Source organism: Tiliqua scincoides, chromosome 6 (genome assembly GCF_035046505.1).
Source record: "Tiliqua scincoides isolate rTilSci1 chromosome 6, rTilSci1.hap2, whole genome shotgun sequence".
NCBI classification, from domain to species: Eukaryota; Metazoa; Chordata; class Lepidosauria; order Squamata; family Scincidae; genus Tiliqua; species Tiliqua scincoides.
The window spans coordinates 23,335,859-23,361,743 of NC_089826.1; the positions used below are offsets into that span (position 1 = coordinate 23,335,859).

The 25,885-nt window shown below is 45.8% G+C and overlaps 1 protein-coding gene across 1 annotated transcript in view; it reads left to right on the forward strand.

The window, feature by feature from the left end:
- Positions 1 to 1,794: 1,794 nt before the first annotated feature.
- The window catches only part of CYP2U1 (cytochrome P450 family 2 subfamily U member 1), a 38,883-nt gene continuing 14,792 nt past the window's right edge, over positions 1,795 to 25,885 (forward strand). Inside the window, exon 1 of the mRNA XM_066632207.1 lies at positions 1,795 to 2,145. Coding sequence (XP_066488304.1) covers positions 1,881 to 2,145 — 265 coding nt within the window. The 5' untranslated portion in view covers positions 1,795 to 1,880. The remainder of the gene's footprint in view (positions 2,146 to 25,885) is intronic.

The following is a 25,885-nucleotide window of genomic DNA, read 5'->3' on the forward strand; positions in this document are numbered from 1 at the left end:
ATTGGGGTCATGTCACAAGGAAGGTTGAGGACCACTGTTCCGAAGCACTTTACACTTGATAAGCGGTGACTACAGTGCAGCCATCTTGTGGATGAAGGGGAGGGACTGAAAGTGGAGTGCACTCAGAACTTATTACAATAAATGCTGCTGTTTAACATCACCAGGCTGGGGAGGTGTACCCAGAGACATAGACAAAGTAACCAGCAAATGGATCAAAAAATAGCCTCTCAGCTGTCCTCTCCCTATTCTAATCCTGCCCAACCTCCCTATACACCCCACTCACTGTCAGGCCTTGCCCTACAGTGGCCAAGCACATATGGTGTCGCCATCTGCAGTACTGAGCCGAAACTTTGCTCAGCTTCACCATGTGGTGCATGGGTCATACAGCAACAAAGTATAAAATAGTTGGATTTTTTTTGGTTTATTTCTTTGAAGAATGGTTTTAATGTGCACTAAACTTGTTTGGCTGCACAGGGCTTCTAGTACAGCTGCTTGGCTGCACACCTTAAGGGAAAGCTAGTACCTGGTGTCTGGTCAGAGGGAAACTGGTTGTATTGGTTCAAACACTCCCAGAGAAGAGGGTGGTACAACAACCCAACCAGACACTGGCTCCCCATTTGGCTGGTGGATATTTGGCTTTGTGGGGTCCTGCCCTTTCTTGCTCAGGCCTTTGGATTTCCCCTTGCTCATTCCAGCACACCTGTACATGAGGCTGGGTGCTGGAATGTGAGGGTAGTGGCAACTTCCTCCTCATACTTGATTGGGCCCATTGGCCCTGCCTGTCCAACACAAGAAAAGCTCTGCTGGATCAGGGCAAAGGCCCATCTTACCCAGCCTCCTGTAACTCACAGTGGCCTACCAGATGCTTCTGGTAGCACACAAGACAACAAGATACCTGCATCCTGGCACCATTCCCTTGCACCTGGCCTTCTGAGGTAGCCTATTTCTAAAAGCAGGAGGTTGCTCAAACCTATCGCGCTTGTAATCTGTCCAATCTCCTTTTATAGCATCTAGGCTAGACAGCATCATCACATCCTGTGTCAAGGAGTTCCCCAGACTAATTACATGCTGGATAAAGAAATATTTTCTTTGGTCTGTTCTAACTCTCCCAATATTCAGTTTTAGGGGATGTGCTCTGGTTCTGGTCAGACCACAGTGTCTGGCTGGCCGCCCCCCCCCCCATCCCCAGAAGGACAGAGGGCCAATGTGGTGTCAGGGCATTGCATGCACTGCTCGCAAGGAGCCAGGGTGATGGGTTCTTGGAAGGGCAGAGAGGGATGGAGGTAAGTGCTGCAGGCCCACCTGCTTGGATCTGCCCTGCCACTTGCTCACAAGGTCTCTTTCCAGCCTTGCTCCGGTGGAGGGGGGATGCAACTCCTCCCCTCCCCCTGGACGATGCAGCCTCACTAGGGCCACCTGATCCTGCAGCGGCCAGATGCTGAGAAACTGGGGAGGGGAAAAAGTGCGAAAGCAAAGATGTCCCTTGCGCCAGCGACGTCACATCCCAGGAGGAGTGTCCCCCTCCCCCAAGCCCGGCGGTCAGCTCAGTGATTGCTCCGCCCCGAGCAGGCCAACCAGAGGAAGAGGAGTTGCCAAGGTGTAGCTGGCGCGGGAGGCGGAGGGGGGGTGAGCAGAGTCGAGGCAGGTGGGCGAGGATGGAGCCGCCGCTGCCGCAGGAGGAGCGGTCCCCGCTGGCTGCAGCCTGGCTGCCGGACCCCGTGAGCTCCGCGCTGCTGGGGGCGGCGGGGCTGCTGCTGGCGCTGTACTGGCTGCTGGGCCGCCGCTCCTTGCAGGGGCTGCCGCCGGGACCCAAGCCCTGGCCGCTGGTGGGCAACTTCGCCTACGCGCTCTTCCCCCAGGGGCTGGGGCGCAAGCGGGTGATGGCGATGACGCTGGGGATGACGCCGGGGCGCCGGGGCGCGCTGAGCGACTCCGGCATCCCCGCGCGCGCCGTCGACGCGCCGCACCTGCTGCTCACCAGCATGGTCCGCGTCTACGGCCGCATCTTCTGCCTCTTCGTGGGCAGCCGGCCCGTGATCGTGCTCAACGACTTCGAGGTCGTGCGGGACGCTCTGGTCAACCAGGCGGAGGTCTTCAGCGACCGGCCCACTATCCCGATGGTGACCCTCTTGACCGAGAAGAAGGGTAAGCGGGGGGAAGGCCGGGTCAGCGGGGACTGGGCCCACCACAGCCCAAGCCTAGCAGGTGGGCGGGGAGGCAGGTGAGGCAGAGCCTCCCCACTGGTGTGCTTCGAAAAGCGGTACCGTGGCCGTGTGAGGTGTCCAAGCACCCACAAGCCACGGCTTGTGGGTGCTTGGACACCTCACACGGCCACGGTGCCGCTTTTCGAAGCACACCAGTGGGGAGGCTCTGCCTCACCTGCCTCCCCGCCCACCGCACATCCCTGAAGCCTAAGCACATCTACTCAGAAATGTTCCATTGAGTTCAATGGGATTAACCGCCAGGGAAGCGTGCATAGGATTGCATGGAGCTTGAGTACAACCGCTGGGAAAAGAACGCAACTAGCAGTTGCCGCATTGGGATCAAGCAGATAGTGGCGGCCTCTGGCTGGGATGGTGGGGCCTTCCCTGCTGCCGTTTTTGCTCTGAAGCAGGGGTGGGCAAACTATAGAGATCCTGGACCTTTCACATTTGTGTAGAAGAGGGAATTTCAGCAGGTGGACCTGCTGAAATTCCCTCTTCTATACCATTGTTAAAGGTCCAGGATCCCTACAGTTGAAAGTTTGCCCACCCCTGCTTTGGAATTTGGGAGCATGTGGCAGATGGGTGCCTGGGGTCGGTGGAGGGACTGGGGTGCCTTCTAGGCCCGTTTCAGGAACTGGAAGGCTTGGACAGTGGTAATGAGAGCGCAGCATTATTTTCTGTTGACGTCTGTCAAATGTTCAGAGTGCTTCACGTATACAGGTTGAGTATTCCTTATCTGAAATAAGGAGAGAAAGGTGTCTGAATTGGATTTGTCTGGATTTTGGAATAATTGCGAAAATAGAATGAGAAATGCTTCCTCTTGCTCTTGTCACTGTTACCCATATGGGTGTCTGCTGGCCACTTTGCCATTTTTGAATAATGTCTGTACATCTATATTCATTTTCCAGGTTTCAAGGCCGCATTCACAAAGCCTAGATTTTAACCCAGCATTTCACCCTAAACTCTGTAGAGCATTATTGAGAAAAATACATTATTATTATTATTATTATTATTATTATTATTATTATTATTATTATTATTAACAATAACAGTATTTATATATCGCTTGTCAACAGAAAATTCACAAAGCGGTTTACAGAGAAAATCAAACAAACAACTAATGGCTCCCTGTCCCAAAAGGGCTCACAATCTAAAAGGATGCAAAAGAACACCAGCAAACAGCCACTAGAAAAGACAGTGCTGGGGTGAGGAGGGCTAGTTACTGTCCCCCTAGTAAATAAAAGAAGAGCACCCACTTTAAAAGTACCTCTTACCCAGTTAGCGGGGGTATTAAGAAATTATTAAGAAAAATACAACTAAGCTAACACCTGGAAAGCCTAGTTGCATTTTTCTTTATTCCCCAGATCAGTGGTTCTTAAACTTCTAGCAACAGGACCCACTTTGTAGAATGAGAATCTATCAGGATCCCCCAGAGGTGATATCATCAAGCAGGAAAATTTTTAACAATTCTTGGCTGCAATCCTACCCACTCTTACCCAGGAGTAAGTCCCATTTACTATCATTGTTAAAAGCATATGCATAGTGCCTTGTTAAAGGTACAGATCTGTAACATTTCCCCAAATGCATTCACATATCATGGTAGCATCAAATCTAATATATTAAAAATAAAATATTGAAATGAATGGGGACCCACCTGAAATTGGCTCATGACCCACCTGGGTCCCGACCCACAGTTTGAGAAACACTTCTCTACGAGTTTAGGATAAAACATCTGGTTTCTGTTTAGACTTGGTGAATGTGGCCTTGAAACCTGAAAAATGAATTTCTCATTAGATGACAACTTTGGCCACAGAAGCTTTAGTTTCTACAATGTCTCTACAGGTACACAGTACTGAACAGATAATAGAACTTACAATCTGTACCTGCTCTGTATGTGGAATAGCAGAAGACCTTCCAGTGTTCACATTATAGAAAATAAGTCTTGGACAAAAGTGTCCGGATTTCAGCAGAGTCTGGATTTTAGATATCCGGATAAGGGGTAATCTACCTATACGTTACACAGTGCTCACCCTAAAAGCCCTGTAAGGAAATCTTGTATCATGATTGAGAGGCCAAGCTAGTAGTTGCTTGCCTAAGCGCATTTACTAAGTCGGTGGCTGACATGACACAACACTGTTTGGACAGTGTTCTCAAGTGATTCTTTAGGCTTGCAATCCTGTGCACACATACCTGTGAGTTCCATTGTATTTAGTGGGATTTATTTCTTAGTGGGCGTGCATAAGATTGGACTATTAGCTGTTAACAGTGGGAATGGGGCTATAACTCAGTGGAAGAGTAAATGCTTTGCATGCAAAAGGCCTCAGGTTTGTTCCTGGCATCTTCAATTAGGAAGAGTCTCCAATAAAACCTTGGAGCGGTGCATGCTTCCACACAGTGTTGGCAATACTGAATGAGAGGGACCAGTGGTCTGACTCTGTACAAGGCAGCTTCTTGTAGACCTAGGTGAGGTATGCTGCACTGCATGTCATCACTAAACGAATGCACACAGGGAAGGGCCATGCAAAGTAGGAATCTGTGTCATTTGTGGTTGGACCCTAATGGACAGATGTTGTTGTTGGCAACCTTCAGTCTCGAAAGACTATGGTATCGCGCTCTGAAAGGTGGTTCTGGAACAGCGTCTAGTGTGGCTGAAAAGGCCGATTCGGGAGTGACAGTCCCTTCCACACCTGGAGCAAGTGCAGTCTGTCCCTGGTCTGTCTCCCTGGCTATGGGCCTTCCTTCTTTGCCTCTTAGCCTCAGACTATTGGCCAAGTGTCTCTTCAAACTGGGAAAGGCCATGCTGCACAGCCTGCCTCCAAGCGGGCCGCTCAGAGGCCAGGGTTTCCCACCTGTTGAGGTCCACTCCTAAGGCCTTCAGATCCCTCTTGCAGATGTCCTTGTATCGCAGCTGTGGTCTACCTGTAGGGCGCTTTCCTTGCACGAGTTCTCCATAGAGGAGATCCTTTGGGATCCGGCCATCATGCATTCTCACAACATGACCGAGCCAACGCAGGCGTCTCTGTTTCAGCAGTGCATACACAGATGTATTGGAGTAGAAAGATGGATAATTGCTGAAGATGCTCTCTGGCAGACTGGTAACTGGAGGTAGATAGAGGTGCCTGTCAGTAGGTTCCAGCCTGACTAGGACGTTGCACAAACCTGCACTGTAAGCAAGGGACACACACACAATGCCCTAGGGCTGCAGTTGTTTGGAGGCCTATAGGATATGTGAAATAAGGGAGACTTAGGAAGAGTCTGTGCAACTGTGATGTGCTTAAAATATTCAGAAAGTTTAAAATGCACCAGCTGGTCCAGATTGGGTCCAGATTGCTGCACCTTATTTTTATTTTTATTTATTTTTTAAATAGAGTGAACAACGCTGGTTTAATTTATCAAGAGGAGGCATTTTGGAAACAAGCATTCAGTTATCCATGTACAGATGTTGAGGCAAAGACGGGGATCCACAAACTCACCACAGAGAGTCTTTTTCAAACTTCTCCTAGTGATCCTGTTTCAGGCAGGATGAGCCTTTGCCTTTTTCTTGAACTGGAGAGGGAAGTCTCTGCCCTTGTGTTGTTTTTTTTTTGAAGTTGGGAAAGATGCAGGATTGGTGACCATAGATTTGACTGGTTGCCAAAATGTATAGAAGCCCCTCGTCCATTTTAACAGTTTAAGAATGGGCACCGTAGTCTGGGTTGACCAAGAATAATGAAGAAAAAGCAAAATACCCCATCGGTATGGAATTGGGATGACCTCCTTCAAGTTTACTCTTTTCAAATATTCCTGCCATTCTCTTCAGCCAAACAGTTCTCCCAGAGCTGCTCACACAAAACCAATTAATGGCATTACAACAGTAAATGGGAGCAGTGGAGAGATTAGGCTTCACTAGCTGCTTATCTTTCTCTCAAAGCAGTTGGTGGTTCTGTGACCTTGGAGAGTGGTTCCAGTTTGAAAAACAGCCGCAGGTGAATGGTGAATCTTGGAACCTTACCAGCCCTTTCCAGTTCGGTGAAATGGGCTGGGGCTTCCCTGAAAGGATTACAGGACAATGTCCAACAGCCAGCCCTCATTCTAGATTTGACTTGTGAATCAATTATATTTGACCCTTGGTTGCCTTAACAAATGTTGCATAAGGTGTTTCAGAATGTTTCCTTTTGTGCTTCCTGTAGCAAGAGATGGTCAACCCTTTAATTTTGCACCTCTGATAGGATTTAAAGAAGGAAGGCCCATAGCCAGGGAGACAGACCAGGGGCAGACTACACTTACTCCCAGTGTGGAAGGGGTTGTCACTCCCGAATTAGCCTTTTCAGCCACACTAGACGCTGTTCCAGAAGCACCATTCAGAGCACAATACCATAGTCTTTCTGGACTGAAGGTTGCCGACTGAAAACCTAAATTGTATGGTATTAACCCACGAAAGGACTCTCTTGTATTCAGGCACAGGTGGAGCATAACATACATCTATTTCATGATAATGTAGCTTTAACTGCTAGATGGCACCAAGTTTGTTACAGAACATTTGTTTGGTAGAAATACATTTCTCATCTCTGGTTATTATCTGGAGAATAAAGTGGCCCAGGAGAATACTGTATTTGGCAGTTCCTGGATTAAAGGGATCATTTCTTTAATGATGAGAGGCCTGTAATGAGGCTGCATCTGTGTGCCAAAACTGGAACATTCCTATCTGTGTCTTTGCCAGCCACACCTGTGTGTGGTAATTTGCTGACAGACATAGTTATCTTCCCTAATTTATGTGCAGATTATGTGTAGCCCTCAGGTAGTCCTGTAACCTGCTGCAAAGGGAAACATTTATTTGTGTAAGTGTTGCATATTGAGAACACAGTGGTGAATAGTGATAACTTGTGGCAGAACAAATCTGTTATCTGGATCTAGTTAATCCATTTTTGCCCAGCCTACAGGTGTATTTGATCCCTGTTGCGTATATGCAGGGATGGGCAGAAATGGCTTAAGGGTGGTGTATTTGCTTTAGTTCAGGATTCATTTTCTAGTAGAGTATCATCACTTTGCAGCTCAATTCTAGGCATGTCTACTCAGAAGTAAGTCCCATTATAGTCAGTGGGGCCTACTTCCAGTGTAAGTGGTGGATAGGATTGCAGCCTTGGTGTTAGATGACTTGTTTTTCTATTATGTAGGCCTTTGTTTTGTGAAATGAATTCTAGGAATCAAAAACATAAGTCTAATATCTAACACTTTCTAACCTTTCATATGTTAGAGAAAATACCCACTACTTTGATTGAAATTATATAGTTAGTTCTCTTTATTTAAAAAATTGCTATCTATGAGGGCAGAATTGCCACTTACCTCTCGTTATCTGCAACTTTGTTCTCCTTGTCTCTGAATACTGTGCTGGTGCACTCAGGTTGGGGCTCAGCACAGCTACAGGAAGGTAGGGGCAAGAGAGGTTGCGGGAGAAGGAGGAGAAGTTACATTGGCCTCGTCATGAGGCCAGGAGGCAGGAGGTCTGGTCTAGAGGGTAGAGCCTCCATTTGCCTGAAGATTAACATCCACAAGGTCGCAAGTTCGAGGCCACCGGCACTGTGCAACCTTGAAGCAGCTGGCAAGCTGCAGCTGAGCTGTTCCATCTGCTCGGAGCGTGGGAGGATAGAGGCCAGAATGTTAAACCAGATCGGAGTGTAACACCTTGAATGTAGTGGTTCTTGAAAGAAAGAACCTTCTTTCAATTTGTAAAAATCCCTGCGTGGATTTAATAAGCCTGCCTATGTAAACCGCCTTGAATAAAGTCTTGAATAAAGACCAAGAAAGACCTTATTATTATGAGCAGAAGGCAGTGCTAGCGCCATGAAGGGGGGAAAGGAAGAGACACCTGTACAGTATATGGCTGACCAGGGGTAAGGGTTGCGGCAGTCATGTCCAGCCAATTATACAATACTCATTTTTTTAGAAAGTTGTCTGGATTGGGTTAGTTTTCTGCATCAAACAGGCATTGGTTTTGGCCTGTGGAGAATCATTGGACACATTTGTGTTTGCTTCCGAATTTGCCCTGTGTCTTGGGCACCATCTTGGGAATTCCAGCTGAAACCTTCACAACCCTGGTAATGATGAGAGGGTAATCAAAGGTTGAGAGGGTGATGATGAGAAGTCGTTGGAAGACTACCTCAGGGTTTCTCTGGTCTGCAACAAGCCCAAGGAAGGAGCCAAGAGACAGGTGAAGGAGGAGAACAAGTGAAGCAATCCCCTTCCCACTAATGCACTCTGAGGCCTCATTGTTGGGCCAGCAACCTTCAACAAATTTTTTTAAAATTTTTTTTAATTTTCCAAAAACAAAATAATAAACACACATAACATAACACATAATACAATACATACAATATATAAAAACAATATTAGAAGGTGCAAGATATCATACATCACTATAACTAATAAATCATAACATATTTCCTAATCCAGTTCCTCTTCTACTTTAGCCTCTTAATATCATTTATCATTTATCTATCATATCATATATATCATATATATAATTCATCTAAATACCCTTTCTTATACTTCTACAACTTTATTTTCAACCCATAAAATAATTTTCATTGCTCAAACTATATAGGTTTCACTGTTGATCCAAGCTCTCTAAAAATCTGTCCATTTCTGCCACATTCATTATTTTCTCTATTAATTCATCTTTCATTGGAATCTTGGTGTCTTTCCAGTATCTAGCATATAAAATCCTCACAGCAATTAATATCATAATCCAATATCTAACATACTAAATTCTAACAACTTTTAATATCCTAATTATTGCATATATCATTTCTCTTCCTATAACATCCAAAATTAATATATCCTCATGACTAAATACATAAACATATACGTAAATATCCAAAACAATATCACCTAAAATTAATTCTAATTCATTAAAATTATCCTCTAAAATTCTAACATCTATTAATATCAAGCTAACTAAAATTTTTATACATATTACATATCACCTATAAAGCTTATATATATATATATATATATATATATATATATATATATATATATATATATATATATATATATATATATAGCTTATATAGCTATATCACCTATAAAGCTATATAGAGTCTCTTGGAGACATCCAAGATCAAAGCACTGGCACCAGCTCGACCTGATCCTCACCAGACGCTCCAGCCTTCCCAGCATCAAGATCACACGCAGTTATCATGGTGCTGCCTGCGACACTGACCACTCCCTGGTGTGCAGCAGAGTGAAACTGCAAACAAAGCGACTGTATCACACGAAAAAGGAAGGAAGACCTCGCATTGATACCAGCAAGACCCGGGATCAGAGAAAAGTGGAGGAATTTGCACAAGCGCTTGAGGAATCTCTTCCAGGCCCGGCCGACGCAAACGCATCCAACAGATGGGAACATTTCAAGAATACCGTTTACAACACGGCCTTGTCCATATTCGGCAAGAAGACCAACAAGGCGGCAGACTGGTTTGAAGCCCACTCTGAGGAGTTGACACCAGTCATTGAGGAAAAGAGGAGAGCTTAAGCAGCATACAAGGCCTGTCCCAGTGAGCGCAACCTGCAGGTCCTCCGAACTGCTCACAGCAAAGTCCAACAGACTGCCAGGAGATGTGCTAACGACTACTGGCTCCAGCTCTGTTCCGAGATACAGATAGCAGCTGACACGGGCAACATCAAGGGGATGTATGATGGTATCAAGCAGGCCCTAGGTCCAACACAGAGGAAAATTGCCCCTCTGAAGTCTGCCACAGGCGAGGTCATCCAGGATCGGGCGCAGCAGATGGAACGCTGGGTGCAGCACTACTCTGAGCTATATTCCAGAGAAAATGTAGTCACCGAAGAAGCACTGAACAACATTGAGTGCCTGCCTGTGCTGGAAGAGCTTGACAGTGAACCAACCCTAGAAGAACTTCACGTGGCCCTGGACTCCCTTGCCTTTGGCAAGGCACCTGGAAAAGACAGCATCCCTGCTGAAGTCCTAAAATGCTGCAAAGAGATCATTGTCACTGAGCTGCATGAAATCCTCTGTCTCTGCTGGAGAGAAGGTGGAGTACCTCAAGACATGAGGGATGCAAACATCATCACGCTGTACAAGAACAAAGGTGACAGGGGTGACTGCAACAACTACCGCGGCATCTCTCTCCTTAGCGTTGTAGGAAAGCTGTTTGCCCGAGTTGTACTAAAGAGGCTCCAGGTACTTGCAGAGAGCGTCTATCCAGAATCGCAGTGTGGATTCCGAGCCAACAGGTCCACCACTGATATGGTATTCTCCCTTAGACAACTGCAGGAGAAATGCAGGGAACAACGACAGCCACTCTTTATAGCCTTCATAGATCTCACAAAGGCTTTCGACCTGGTCAGCAGAGACGGCCTCTTCAGGATTCTCCCCAAGATTGGATGTCCACCCAGGCTCCTCAGCATCATCAGATCTTTCCACAAGGACATGAAGGGCACTGTTGTCTTCGATGGCTCCATATCAGACCCTTTTGACATCCAAAGCGGAGTGAAGCAGGGCTGTGTTCTTGCACCAACCTTGTTTGGGATTTTCATCGCTGTCCTGCTGAAGCAGGCCTTTGGAACTGCAACAGAAGGCATCTATCTCCCGACCAGATCAGACGGAAAGCTCTTCAACCTCTCCAGACTGAGAGCAAAATCCAAAGTCCAGCTGAAACGTCTGCGTGACTTCCTCTTTGCCGACGATGCAGCTGTCACTACCCACTCTGCCAAAGATCTCCAGCAGCTCATGGATCGTTTTAGCAAGGCCTGCCAAGATTTTGGACTGACAATCAGCCTGAAGAAAACACAGGTCATGGTTCAGGATGTGGACTCACCTCCCTGCATTACAATCTCTGAGCATGAACTGGAGGTTGTCCATGACTTTGTGTACCTTGGCTCAACGATCTCCGACACTCTTTCTCTCGATACCGAGCTAAACAAGCGCATCGGTAAAGCACCTACCACGTTTTCCAGACTCACAAAGAGAGTCTGGTCCAACAAGAAGCTGACGGAACATACCAAGATCCAGGTCTACAGAGCTTGCGTCCTGAGTACACTTCTGTACTGCAGCGATTCGTGGACTCTTCGCTCACAACAGGAGAGGAAACTGAGCGCTTTCCACATGCGCTGCCTCCGACGCATCCTCGGCATCACCTGGCAGGACAAAGTTCCAAACAACACAGTCCTGGAACGTGCTGGAATCCCTAGCATGTATTCACTGCTGAAACAGAGACGCCTGCGTTGGCTTGGTCATGTCATGAGAATGGATGATGGGCGGATCCCAAAGGATCTCCTCTATGGAGAACTCGTGCAAGGAAAGCGCCCTACAGGTAGACCACAGCTGCGATACAAGGACATCTGCAAGAGGGATCTGAAGGCCTTAGGGATGGACCTCAACAAGTGGGAAACCCTGGCCTCTGAGCGGCCCACTTGGAGGCAGGCTGTGCAGCATGGCCTTTCCCAGTTTGAAGAGACACTTTGCCAACAGTCTGAGGCTAAGAGGCAAAGAAGGAAGGCCCATAGCCAGGGAGACAGACCAGGGACAGACTGCACTTGCTCCCGGTGTGGAAGGGATTGTCACTCCCGGATTGGCCTTTTCAGCCACACTAGACGCTGTGCCAGAACCACCTTTCAGAGCGCGATACCATAGTCTTTCGAGACTGAAGGTTGCCAATACAATAAAGCTTATATAGCTTCTCATTGACATCTAATAAGTTTTAATTTCTACCATACAAAATTAACACATTACTGTCTTTCTTTTGGTACATCTTCCCCCGGGGGCTGAGGATAAGAATAAGCCCTCAGTTTGGCTGTACTTGTCGTAAGAGGCGAATAAACAGCCACCGGGTAGATGGGACTCCTTAGCCTGGGAAGGCAGCTCATCTGAGAGAAGGAAAACTCTGATCTCAAACCTCCACTGCCTTGTGGCTACATCCAGTTATGGAAAAGGCTTCAGGAGTCAACCTCGAGGCAAAATCCAGAGCCGGAGTCCCTGAGGCAGTTCATGGCTAACACAGTCACATTCTGGCAACTCCTGCAACGCTGCTGGAACCAACCGTGTTGGCTTCTGCCTTTCCATTGGACCATTTCAGTGACGTGGAGAGAGGGGATATGCTGCATGGGTAACAGTCTATCCTCCATATCTACTTTACCCAGGCTTCACACACTGGAGAGGACACTTAATCAGGTAGTCAATTAATCAGTTAATGCCAGACACACACAACGGAACAACACTCACTTCTTTCAACTTCTTTCCCTGCTTGGAGCCTTCGGCTTAATTTCAACATTGAATCCTCACCATCACCGACATCGATGGTTGGGTTCCCTTGGAGAAAAAACAGTCCCTGGCTGGACCCTTCTTCTCTGAAACCGTACACCATCTGTAGGATCAAGGCCTCTCCTGACCACTGATCCTCGGATCTCATCAGACTCGCAATTTTGGGAAGAAATAGCGTGCTTTCCAAGAGCTTTCCAGGAGCTCAGAAAAACATGACTACTCAGTCACCTCAGGGTCCACCCCCCCCAACCTTCAACAAATTGAGGGGTTGCCAGCATTGAAGCATCAGATGCTGGAGAAGTTGATGAGCCCTCGCTATCACCTAGCCAGGGATGTCTAAACATTTTGGCAGGAGGGCCACATAATCTCTCTGACACTGTTGGGGGACGGGAAAAAATTAATTTACATTCAAATTTGAATAAATTTACATAAATGAATATATTAGGGATGGAACTTATATGAATGAATGAAGGTCTTGCAATAGCTCAAGGCCTATAAAAGGCCTTGCACAAAGCAAGTCTTTCATTTACTGCCGCTGCTGCATCACACACATGAAACAGCAAGCAGTGGAGGGAGCTCTTAGCCCACAGCTCACACAAGAGGTCAAACAGTTACCCTCATGCTGACAGCAGTTGTGTTGGGCCAGCATGGGCTACAGCAAGTCTCCGGAGGGCCATGGGCTCATTGGAGACCAGGGGCTCTCTGCAAGCCAGGTTGGGAATTCCCAAGGGCTGCAAGTGGCCCCCAGGCCAGAGTTTGGGAACCCCTGACCCAGCCCCATAGACCAAGTTAAGATTCTGGTTCAGGTTCATAAAGTTCATAGAATGTGTGGTAAAGAGGGTCACCTAAATCTAACCCAATTTTCCCCATAGGCTCAATGATTCAGGATCTGCTAATTTGTTATCAGCCAGAAACCTAAACCTGGCACATTTATTATCAGCTGGAAATCTAAACCTGGCACATAACAAGAACTGACAGTACTTGTTTTGAGACTATTGAACTTTGAAGTTTTGTCTGGCTCCGCTGATGCCAGTGTGTTACTTAATGTTGAGTTTGTGTCATGCAGACACAATCTTTGAAATTTTAAGGAAATATTTGGTAGCTTTAATGCCAATTCAAAAGGTGTATATGTGGAATCCTCTGGAGCTGTTGCCCTGGAGTACCTTTCCACAGTATATCTTCATTCTGTTGTGGTAGCTCCTGAGAGGGGAGACCCTGCCAGTGTGTGTACCTTGCCTTGTTTTCCTTCATTTGAAGTGTGTGTTTCTTGAGTGTCCACAGTTTCTAAATGCTCATCAAACATTTCCATCATTCCAGCAACCTGTTCTCTGCCATGTGAGCCTAACTGCTTTTGTTGTTGCTCCAAGGAGGAAGCTGTTCTTAATTCCAGGGGGAGGAAATTCCACAGTGAGGTGCCACCACTGAGAAAGCCCTATTTCTTGCCGCCATCCCCTCACCACTGTCAATGGCAAAACCATTAGAAGGGCCCCTTCTGATGACCTGAGAAAATGAATAGGAATATGTGGATGAGGGCGGTTCCTCAAATACCCTGGTCCCAAACTATGCAGGTTTGAGCGATCGTTCCACTTTCTGCACACTGGGGAGCCCTGCAGACAGTTGCACAGGGCTCCCTGTACCCCAGGATGCTGCTGCAGTGACTGGTAAGTACATCCCAGTCCCTATAACCCCGTTAGCAATGCGATCCTGGGGGTCACGTTGCTGTCTTCTCCCCTGCCCCTTAAGGGGGCAGAGGCCAGGGCCCTCAGGCTGGGGCGTCGTGACGCCCGTCTGAATACCACTGCTTTAAGGGATGGGGGGAGGCGAAAGGCAGTGACGCAATCCCGAGAATCACGTCTCTAAGGGGAGCGAGGGGGTGTACTTTGCACTTATTTGTAAGCAGGTAGGGCTGCTGGAGGCTGCAGGAGGTGCAGGGAGCCTTGTGCAGCAGTCAGCAGCACTCTCCGAGGCTTGGAATCTTCAGTGAAAGCAGCCGCAAAGCACTTCTGTATTGCAGGAGGTAATTTGCGACCACTTTTACTGAACATTTCAAGCCTCAGAGAGCATTGCAGCCACACAGGGCTCCCCGCACCTCCTGCAGTGTTCAGCAGCCCTACCTACTTACAAGTAAGTGCAAAGCACCCCCCTCGCCCCCCTTAGTGACACAATCCTGGGGATTGCATTGCTGCCCTAGCCCCTCCCCTGCACTTACTGAGTGAGTAAGGTTCCCTCAAAGTTTGAGAAATGCTGATATAGGGCTTCAAAAGTCAAAATGAGCATTTTGCATTGTGCTGAGAAATGAACCAACAGTCCGCCGGAATAGTGGCCTGACTGAGTTGAACCGACAAGCCCCAGCAACCACACGGGTGGCCACATTCTGCACTAATTGCAGTTTCTGGACAGTCTCCAAAGGCAGCCCCACATATAGCGTATTAGAACAATCTAGATGTCACTAGGGCATGGGTCACCGTGGCCAGGTCTGAAAGACTCAGTTATGATCACAGCTGTCAAATCAGCCAAAGCTGAGCAAAGGCTCCCCTAGACACAGCCGCCACCTGGGAATCGGGAGCAGTTGTGGATCCAGGAGAACCCCTAAGCTGCCACACAGACATGCTGTAAGATACCAGTTGAAGTTCATAGGATTCTGACATGACCAAGCAGCTTGCTGTCTGTGTTTGAATTGAAGACTATGGAGGTGTAATTCAGTATAATTTTTTTAAAGCCAGAAACAATGTATATTTTACTCAAAACCTCTTAAGAACATAAGAACATAAGAGTTAACTTTTATGTTATTTTTATTTTTCTGTTTGTGTGGAAAATGTATTTTATAATAGGTGTAGACTGATAATGTTTTGTATGATTTTGTAGTAGAATAAGAAATGTTTTTTGAGATCTCCACACTTGCCATACAACTTATAATGTTTTTTAATCGTTTTAGTGTATGTGTGTGTGCTTTGTTTGTTTTTAATAAAATTAAAAAGTATCAAAAAAGCTTTAAATTTCCCCATCTGTCTAGCCTTGTTAGTAACTGTTTGTTTTTCCATAAAATTAGCAGTTATATTGTAAAAAAAAAAAAAAAGGGAACTTAAGAAGAGCCCTGCTGGATCAGGCCAAAGGCCCATCTAGTCCAGCTTCCTGTAGCTCACAGTGGCCCACCAAATGCTTCAAGGAGCACACAAGACAACAGACACAACCTGTGTCCTAGTGTCCTCTTGCATCTGGTAATCAGAGGCAGCTTATCTTCAAAACCAGGAGCTTGCACATACCTACCGTGACTTGTAACCTGTGATGAACCCTCCAGAAATTTGTCTAATACCCTCTTAAAGGCATCTAGGCAATATGCCATCACTACTTCTTGTGGCAAGTCCACCAACTGCATGCTGGGAAATGAAATATTTTCTTTTGTCTGTCCTAACTGTCCCAACTCTCAACTTTAGTGGATGTCCCCGGCTCTGGTGTTATCTGAGAGGGAAATCCACTCTCTATCCACTCTATCCCCTGCATAATTTTGTTTGTCTCAATCATGTCCCCCCCCCCCCAATCAGGCGCCTCTTTTCTAGGCTGAAAAGCCCCAAACGCTGTAGCCTTTCCTCATAAGGGTGGTGCCCCAGCCCAGTAATCAAGTCAAGTCAACCTTTATTAGGCATAAACATTTGGTAGGTGAAGACTCTGTACGGAAACTGTAGAGAGAATATAAACCTAAGTAATACACAGATATATGTATATGTGCACACCTACATGTGCACACAGATACAAACGTACAATACATTTTACATACAAACATGTAATATTTAAAAAACAACAACAATCAGTTACTCTGCAGATATTGCCAAAGATGTAATGTACTCAGTGATTACTTGCTACAGAAAGCTTGGCTCGATTCAAATTACTCAAATTTAGGAACTGTGCGACTGAGAGGGTTGTATGCTCTACATCACCTGCTAGAAGGAATTGAATTATAGCTTTCTCAGAATGCCCTGTTTTAGCATGGAGCAAGGGAGAGAGAAATTGCTGTCTTAGTGCTTGCCATCTGGGACAGTGCAACATAACGTGTGTGGATGTGTGTACTTCACCTAAATTGCAGCTACATAAACGATCTTCCCAGGAGGCATTTCTAAATCTGCCATGTAAGTCATTAGAGGGGGTCACGTTACAACGTGCCAAGGTAAAGGTCCTTCTCTCCAGGGGGTGCACTAGGAGGGACAGATATTTTGGTTGTTGACCACTTATAATTTTAAGATGAAAATTCAGAGGGGAACATTTTTTCTGTGCTGCACTTAGAATCTCTTGCCTTTCTATATCATATAGTCTGGTTTTCACAAGTCTGGTGATAACCTCAGGAGAGGGAGCTCCTTGTAGATCGACCTCAAGGCCCATTTGTTGGTTTTTTTTTATAAAATAGAACTAGGCAAGGGGATAATATTGAATCAGTCAACAGCCTCCTTAGCAACAAGTCGTGATCAGCCCTAAAAAAGACTTTGGCCCAGTATTTTAAAAAAACTAGACCATGCATGTAACTCTAGCCTGTGTTGACCTGATTCCAGGCAGAGTGCTGCGAAGGGAATGCAATGCGGTAAGCCGAGAATTTTGTAAAGAAATTTGGATTGAACCCTTTCAGTTGTGTTATTTAATGCCGGCATCCATACTGGGATGCCATATAAAATTTGTGGAATGACTTTAGCATTAAAAGCTTGCAAAGCAGCTGGTACAAACCGGTTGCCCCAGGAAAAGAAAAAGCGAGTTATGGCTTGAACCACTGGTTTGGATGAATTAATTGCAATTGATCGATGAGAGGACCAGGAATGCTTGTAATGAAATCGAAGACCAAGGTACTGGAATTCCTTGACCTGCTGTATTAATTTTCCACTGAAAAGCCAAGATTGTGGTTTCCATGAGTTCCCAAATACCACAATTTTAGACTTTTTATAGTTTAGCTGTAAAGAGTTTGTTGTAAGATATTCAATGCAGGGTTTGACCAGTCTCCGTAAGCCTATTTTTGTACGTGAGATCAGAGCCATGTCGTCAGCATATAAAAGTAAAGGGACGTCCACCGATCCTAGTTTGGGGCAATGCAAGTCAAGTTTTGATAAGATGGGAGCCAAATCATTGATGAAAAGGATGAACAAAGTGGATGCCAGCACAACCCTGCTTGACCCCCTTGTTAATCGGGATTGGAGCTGAAAGGTCACCTTGTGGGAATAATTTCACTTGACAGGAGGTGTTTAGGTGTAGGACACGAATTAGTTCTAATAATCTTTTGTCAAGTCCCATCTTTTCAAGTTTTTCCCAGAATCTGTCCCTATCAATAGAGTCAAAGGCAGCCTTTAAATCCAGGAATGCCACATAGAGTCGAGATTTCTTTTGCGTCACCTGTTTAAAAATTAAATGGGACAGTATCACACAGTGGTGGACTGTGGACTTGTTTGGTCTGAAACCTGCTTGCTCTGGACCTATGATGTTATAATCAAATATCCAGGAAGAAAGTTTTTTCAATAAGTGGGAGGCGTACATTTTCCCTGCAACATCCAAAAGGCTTATTGGCCTGTAGCTAGAGGGAAGGTTCTTATTTCCTTTTTTGAAAACAGGGACCAAGATTGATCTGGTTCAGGATTCTGGAATTACTCCAAATTTATTGATTTTCGTGAATAGTTCCGCAATAATTGGTGCCCACCAGTCTGGCGCTGCTTTATAGATGTCTGAGGGAATTGCATCTGGGCCAGCTGCTTTACCCTGTTTTAGCTGGTTAATAATTGAAATGATCTCATCCACGGAGACAGCAGGCCAGTCTGGGAGGTCTGGCGGGATGGATGCCTGAACAGCAGAGGACAATTTGGATTCATCAAAAGAAATTGATTTAAAGTGCGATTCCCACAGTTTGGCAGGGATTGCAGTAGTACCAATTGACACTTTGTGAAAACAAACTGATATAATTTGCCAAAAACTCTTAGCATTTTTTGATCTAACAGTGTTAATTAGCAGTGACCATCTTGCTTCTGCTATACAATGGATCGAAACTCTGACAGCTTCCTTCAGGTGGGCAGTCAGCTCAAAATATTGACATAAAAGTGTTTTACTGTTAGTGTCCCTAAATTTTTTGTAAGTTCTGCGAACGGCAGTTTTCAGAGATAAGCAGGTCAGATCAATCTTAGAGTCATCTTGCCCAATCTCAACTCTTTGGGATGAGGGGATCTTACCTAATACTTTCAGGAGAGTAGATATTAAGTTCTTGAAAAAGTGGACAATCCCTGGTTGATCCAGAGTGGACAATTGAGGAATTTCCTTTGCTTGTATCCAGTCACAAAATGAGTTCTTAGAGCCTGGGTCCCATTTAATTCTTTTTGTTACATTTGGGTAACCTTCTTCCTCCTGGATGTTAGTGTTAAGATAATGATTTGGGAGATAGTCTAAATCACACAACAGAGGAAGATGGTCACTAGACTGAGGGTATCCAACACAAAAGTTTGCTATCTGGGGAAGGAGTTGAGGAGGAACCAGATATAATCAATAGCACTTACACCTCTAGATGAAATGTAAGTGAATTCTCCATTATCCCCCAATGCGTCTAAGCCATTTAGTCAAGTAAGGCCATAAGTGATACAAAATTTGGCTAGAAGCAGCCCCGCAGCATTAATTGTTCTATTTTTCGATTGCCTTTCGAATAGACAGGTCTCTGGCAATATCGTGTCAGTAGGTAAGTCCCAAAGTTGATGAAAGATGTCAGAATTGTGCCCCACCCTGGAATTGAAATCTCCTGCGATTAGAATCTTATAAGAGGGAAATTTACCAGTCAGGTAATTAATTATACCACTAAGATATGCCCATTGCTTTTCAGTTGCAGATTTATCTTTTAAAGGAGGCATCAAAACAATAAAGGGAACACTCAAACAACACAATGTCACTCCAAGTCAATCACACTTCTGTGAAATCAAACTGTCCACCTAGGAAGCCACACCGATTGGCAATCAAGTTCACATGCTGTTGCACAAATGGAGTAGACAACAGGTGGAAATCATAGGCAAGTAACAAGACACCCCCAATAAAGGAGTGGTTCTGCAGGTGGTGACCACAGACCACTTCGCAGTCCCTATGCTTTCTGGCTGATGTTTGGGTGACCTTTGAATGCTGGCGGTGCTGTCACTCCAGTGGTAGCATGAGGCAGAGTCTGCAACCCACACAAGTGGCTCAGGTAGTGCAGCTCATCCAGGATGGCACATCAATGCGAGCTGTGGCAAGAAGGTTTGCTGTGTTTGTCAGTGTGGTGTCCAGAGCATGGAGGCGCTACCAGGAGACAGGCCAGTACACCAGGAGACGTGGTGGAGGCTGTAGGAGGGCAACAACCCAGCATCAGGACCACTACCTCCGCCTTCGTGCCAGGAGGAACAGGAGGAGCACTGCCAGAGCCCTGCAAAATGACCTCCAGCAGGCCACAAATGTGCATGTGTCTGCTCAAACGGTCAGAAACAGACTCCATGAGGGTGGTATGAGGGCCCGACGTCCACAGGTGGGGGTTGTGCTGACAGCCCGACACCGTCCAGGACGTTTGGCATTTGCCAGAGAACACCAAGATTGGCAACCTCGCCACTGGCGCCCTGTACTCTTCACAGATGAAAGCAGGTTCACATTGAGCACGTGACAGACGTGACAGAGTCTGGAGACAGCAGGGAGAACGTTCTGCTGCCTGCAACATCCTCCAGCATGACCGGTTTGGCAGTGGGTCAGTAATGGTGTGGGGTGGCATTTCTTTGGGGGGCCACACAGCCCTCCATGTGCTTGCCAGAGGTAGCCTGACTGCCATTAAGTACCGAGATGAGATCCTCAGACCCCTTGTGAGACCATATGCTGGCGCAGTTGGCCCTGGGTTCCTCCTAATGCAAGACAATGCTAGACCTCATGTGGCTGGAGTGTGTCAGCAGTTCCTGCAAGATGAAGGCATTGATGCTATGGACTGGCCCACCTGTTCCCCAGACCTGAATCCAATTGAGCACTTCTGGGACATCATGTCTCACTCCATCCACCAGCACCACGTTGCACCACAGACTGTCCAGGAGTTGGCGGATGCTTTAGTCCAGGTCTGGGAGGCGATCCCTCAGGAGACTATCCGCCACCTCATCAGGAGCATGCCCAGGCGTTATAGGGAGGTCATACAGGCACGTGGAGGCCACACACACTACTGAGCCTCATTTTGACTTGCTGTATGGACGTTACATCGAAGTTGGATCAGCCTGTAGTGTGTTTTTCCACTTCAATTTTGCATATGACACCAAACCCAGACCTCCATGGGTTAATAAATGTGATTTCCATTGATGATTGTTGTGTGATTTTGTTGTCAGCACATTCAACTATGTCAGGAACAAAGCATTTAATAGGAATATTTTGTTCATTCAGATCTTGGATGTGATGTTTAAGAGTTCCCTGTATTGTTTTGAGCAGCTTATATTAATTATCATTATGCTTTGGGGCATTAGCTTCACCTTGATCACTTGTATTTTGCAAAAATTGTCAGCCATGAATAGCAATTCATGTTTGAAAGCAGGTTTCACTAATATGGCAAGGCCTCCAACTGGGCGGCCTTTTACTGCATTCTTCCGTGCGGGTAAAGATATAGAAAGAAACCCATCAAACTCAATAGGTCTAATTGCCCAAGTTTCCTGCAGTAAAATAATGTCTCGGTCTCTTAAAACAGTATCTAGCTCTTTTCCATGAGTCTTTGCAAACCAACCAGCGATATTCCAAGAAAGGATTTTCAGCTGGCCCCGTGGAATGCTCTGGGAGCGGGTAGTTGGAAGTCAATCTAATGAAGTTGAAGTTGAGATAATTTGAGTATCTGGATCCCTCTGATTTTTTATAAGAGAATGTTGTGTCCCTTTTTCAGGGGTAGTGTCCTCAGACAGTCTTGACTTGGCACCCAGGTTTTCAGCAGCTTTGCCCCTTCTGGGGTTGTTTTGGTTACTGGGAGAGGATGAGTGCAATCAGGTGTAGAAGGTATCTGCACCAATTGGCTAGATTGAATATCCTCTGATGAGAGCTGTGGTAGTTGTGCTGTAGCTTCCTCTAGATTAGCAAATACTGTCTGTTTTTTAGTTGGTGGAAGAGAATTACATGTCTCTGCCACTGCTTTCCTCAGCACTACCATTGATTGGCAAGGGCCACTGACAATGGTCTCTGTATATGGTGAATCCAGATTATTCAAAGGCAGTTCCATAGGCTCAGAGATCTGAGCCATGTTGACAGATGATAGACCTAGAGGGGAGGACAAACTACCTCCAGCTAGAGGCTCCTGATGAATCTCTGCCTGGATGGATCGCCTCTGAGGCGGGGCTGCATCTGGAACAGAAGTTGTATGGTCCCGTGAAGGAGGTAAGCTCTTAGATGATGCAGAGCCACAAGGGATCAATATAATGTCCGTTAGTTCTTGCCATACCATCTCCAATTTCTTGACCATCCTTAGTTGTTCCCGTCAGGGAAGAAATCTAAAAGCCTCCAGGGCCTCCCTGGTCAATGTGTCCTCATCAATGTCCAGGTACAGTGATAGATCTATTGACTGGGAGCTTGTGTTGCTGCCGAGAGAGCCAGTTTTCCGAGGAGACATAATAGTTTGTGGAGGGTCGTTAGGTGGACGCTGGGGAACATCACCAGTACTTGCAATCTCCTCAGAGCTGAGCGCAGAGTTCTTTGAAGGATGTTTCCTGGCGCATTCCATATCTATGTTGGGCATCTCATCCTGTGGCTCTGTAGTTGAGTTAATGACCCTCTTAGGGCACCTTATTGAAGGTGAACCCATATGGTCCATCCTGACCAGTTGGTCATTTAGTGTTGCGGGGGGTCGTTGGTTCAGACCTGCAGAGGTGGTTGAAACTCTTTTAGCAGTCAGCTCTATGGATAAAAGAGAGTCTGGAGGAACAGACCCATCTGCCAAAATCCTTGAGTTATTGGATTCTTCAGCAATTTCCATACTATCAAGCTCAGTAGCATTGAGCTGTGATGAAAGGTCTTTCCTAGGATTTCCAGGCATTGTGCCCACAATGGCATCAGCTGTTTCATCAACATCCAAAGGACAGCTTACCGACTTAGGTTCAGTCTCCCTCATTTGTTCCTGCCGTGTGGCAAACGTATACATCAGATGGGACTCAGAGCGGGTTGGGAAAGCTTTCCACATATGTCTTTGTCAGTCCCTGGATATCGTAGGTTGGAATTGTGATTCAGTTCAGTTAAGGCAGTTTCTAGGCAGAGGGTTAGGCTTTGCAAGGTAGCAGAGTCCCTTTCAATCGTGTTCTTTATTATATTTGGACTCAGAGAGTTTGTTTGCTCATTAGAGGGGGATGTTGCTGCAGTCTTATCAGCTGTCTGGGCAGGCAGCCAAGAATCACTTTGTGCAGGGATGGAGGATGATACAGTGGTCAGAGGCTTGGAGCTATGTGTGGAGGAGGGCAGCAGCTCTTGATTAGAGTCAGAGAAATCAGAGAAGACTCTCTTCGCTGTTATTTTGAATGTGCTGAGAAACCTCATTCAAAACAGAGTCAGGGGAATTGTAGAGGTGTCAAAGGACAGAAGAAGTCTGACTCTAGATGCAGGACTACTTAGCCATTGGGCACTTATCATGTCAATCTGATTAAGATCCATACATAAAAGTTTACTTAAGGATATTTTTACACAGAACCTGTCCCTCCATTTTCCATAATTTACTGGCACTCTGCCAACCTCCAAGGAGAATTTGGTTTGCTTGGAAACAGCGTGAGTGAGAGTCAGCAGCTTTAAGCAAAGAGACAGGTTTGATCCTAGATTCTTTCCCAGAGACAGAGGCGTCCTTGGACATTATCTGTGTGTGGCTATAAGCTTGTGTTGTTGCTGGAGAACTGCCCTTGGATCTTGGGGCTGATTGATAAACTACAAAAGAAGCTGCAGGAGCAATTTGGGAGGATATAAAGTTCCCGAAAGATTGCCAAAACTGTTCTAGCCACAACAAGGGAGTGATCTCCCAAAAGAGTTAAGATGGAAATATTGCCTGGTTCAAAGTCCACCTGTTCCTCTTGGTCTCTGTGAGTTAGGTCCTTATCTCCCAGTGCACTCTCATGAGCATAAACATTTACTGAGATCGCTTCAGGGCAGGACCCATTCTTAGTGTTTCCCAAACATGGTATGCTGTTATGTTCTTCCCCCTCCAAATCAATTTCAGCCTCTAGAACAGCTCGAGTTATTAGATGAAGCAGGGTTGGGAGTAACACTTACGGTCTTGTTCCAAGTTGTTATTTGGTCCAGTCTGAGTTGTTTAGAGACCTTCGGAGGGGAACCGCTGCCAGCTCGCTGCCTTTTCTTTCTCCTGCCCATGTTTTCAATCCAAATCAATCCACAGAAGTAGGCACTCCAAAGCGGCAAAATAACCAGTATCAATGTTGTCAGCAGGATCTTCAGCTAGTTAAAATAACTTGGGAGAAGAAAAAACCTCCCACGTTGCCACTAAGGCTAAAATTGATAGGAGCTCCAGCAGCTGAGATTCTGCTAGACGGCAGCCATCTTTTCTCCATCGTGCTCCAGTAATCATTTTGGTTACTCTCTTCTGCACCTTTTCCATTTCCACTATATCATTTTTGAGATGTGGTGACCAGAACTGGATACAATACTCCAGGTGTGGCCTTACTATCGATTTGTACAATGGCATTTTAATATTAGCCGTCTTGTTCTCAATACCTTTTCTAATGATCCCAAGCATGGAATTAGCCTTCTTCACTGCCGCCGTACATTGGGTTGACATTTTCATTGAGCTGTCCACAAGCACCCCAAGATATCTCTCCTGATCTGTCACAGACAGCTCAGAACCCATTAGCCTATAGGTAGCATCCATGTTTCTGAGTTTCTTTATAACCCACTCTGACCTGTTCAGTGACCTATTTGCAAATCTATAACTCCCTGATAGAGGGATAAAGAACAGCTTGTCAGTGTTAAAAGTCTTAGGGGTAGATGCATGCTGAAGGTCTTGCATTGTCTGATCAGTAGGATATCTATTTGGACAGAAAGTCTGTTTTGTGATTGTTTTTCAAACCTAAAAAGCACATTAACCTGGTTAGGAACAATACATGCCACCACTGATTCTCTGTTGTATTCATGTACAGCTACTGGAGTTTAGAGGAAGAAATTTTGATATATTCTATTTTCTGTGTGTGATTCAGATTGAAATTACATGAAATGAAACATACCTGCTTGGGAGTAGATGCCAATCATTTTAATGAAGTTTGCAATCAACCAGGTGTGCTTGAACAGCAGCAAAGTGACATGATGGTAGAGGAGTGGTTCAACAGGAGCATATAAAGTGACTTGCTGTGGCAGTCAGAAGACCAGGACAGGTCCACCTTCCTATGCTGTGTGTCATGAGTTGTTCCCTGTCAACTGCTGACTGACAGAGAGTGTATGTGGTACACTGGACAGAACATGGGATTTTCAAATGGGGCACTCTGCTTGACCCAGTGGATGCTCTTGGGCAATTTCCCATCTTGGACAATAGCACAATGGTTTTGAAGAAGCACAAGATAATAACAAAACTGGTGCTATGATGGTATTATTAGAACAGTGTGTGATGTCATTATGCAAGTGTAGAATTTGGTATGGGATCCAGAATTTGCTGTCATGAGAATCTCAGCTTCCTTTTATTTCAAATTATAAATCCTCAAGTTTCTAGCCTTTAAGCTTATGACATACTGAGGCTGGGCTATTTTGAGTCTAATCATCTGTCCATATTACTTTTTCGTACAATGCAAAATTAATGTATGGAATTTGCTGTGAGATGTCGAGGTGGCCACTAGCTTAGATAGCGCCAAAAGGGGACTGAGCAATTTCATGAAGGACAATGACTACACAGACCAACACACATTTTGCTTCCTTAAATGTTACACTAATTCCTGGGTATATTTGGGGTGTCGATTCCAAAAATGGCATCCGTTTTGCCCTATCACATATAGTTTTGGAGATATAGCCTCTTTAGTGAATGGTTCAAGCAGCTTCCTCATGAAGAAACCTACACCATGGCTTCCTCATGAGGAAGCTGCTTGAACCATTCACTAAAGAGGCTATACTATATCTCCAAAACTAGTCATGATAGGGCAAAATGGATGCCATTTTTGGAATCGACACCCCAAATTCATATCAAACCACCATAAAGTTTGGGAAAAACTTTTCTGACCCTCAATTTTGTAGGCCTGTGCTATTGATGGTGATTTATTAATATGGCTATACGGAACATCTAAGTTCAGAATAGTATGATACTGAAAAGCATCTGGGAAACCCGCAAGCAGGGCTTGAAGGCATCCTGATGTCCATCATGGGAAGCAGGATGCTGGGTTAGATAGACCTTAGCTAATCCAGGAAGGCTGCTCTTATGTATACCCAGTATTGTCTGCTCAGACTGGCAGTGGCTCTTCTGGTTCTTGGCCGC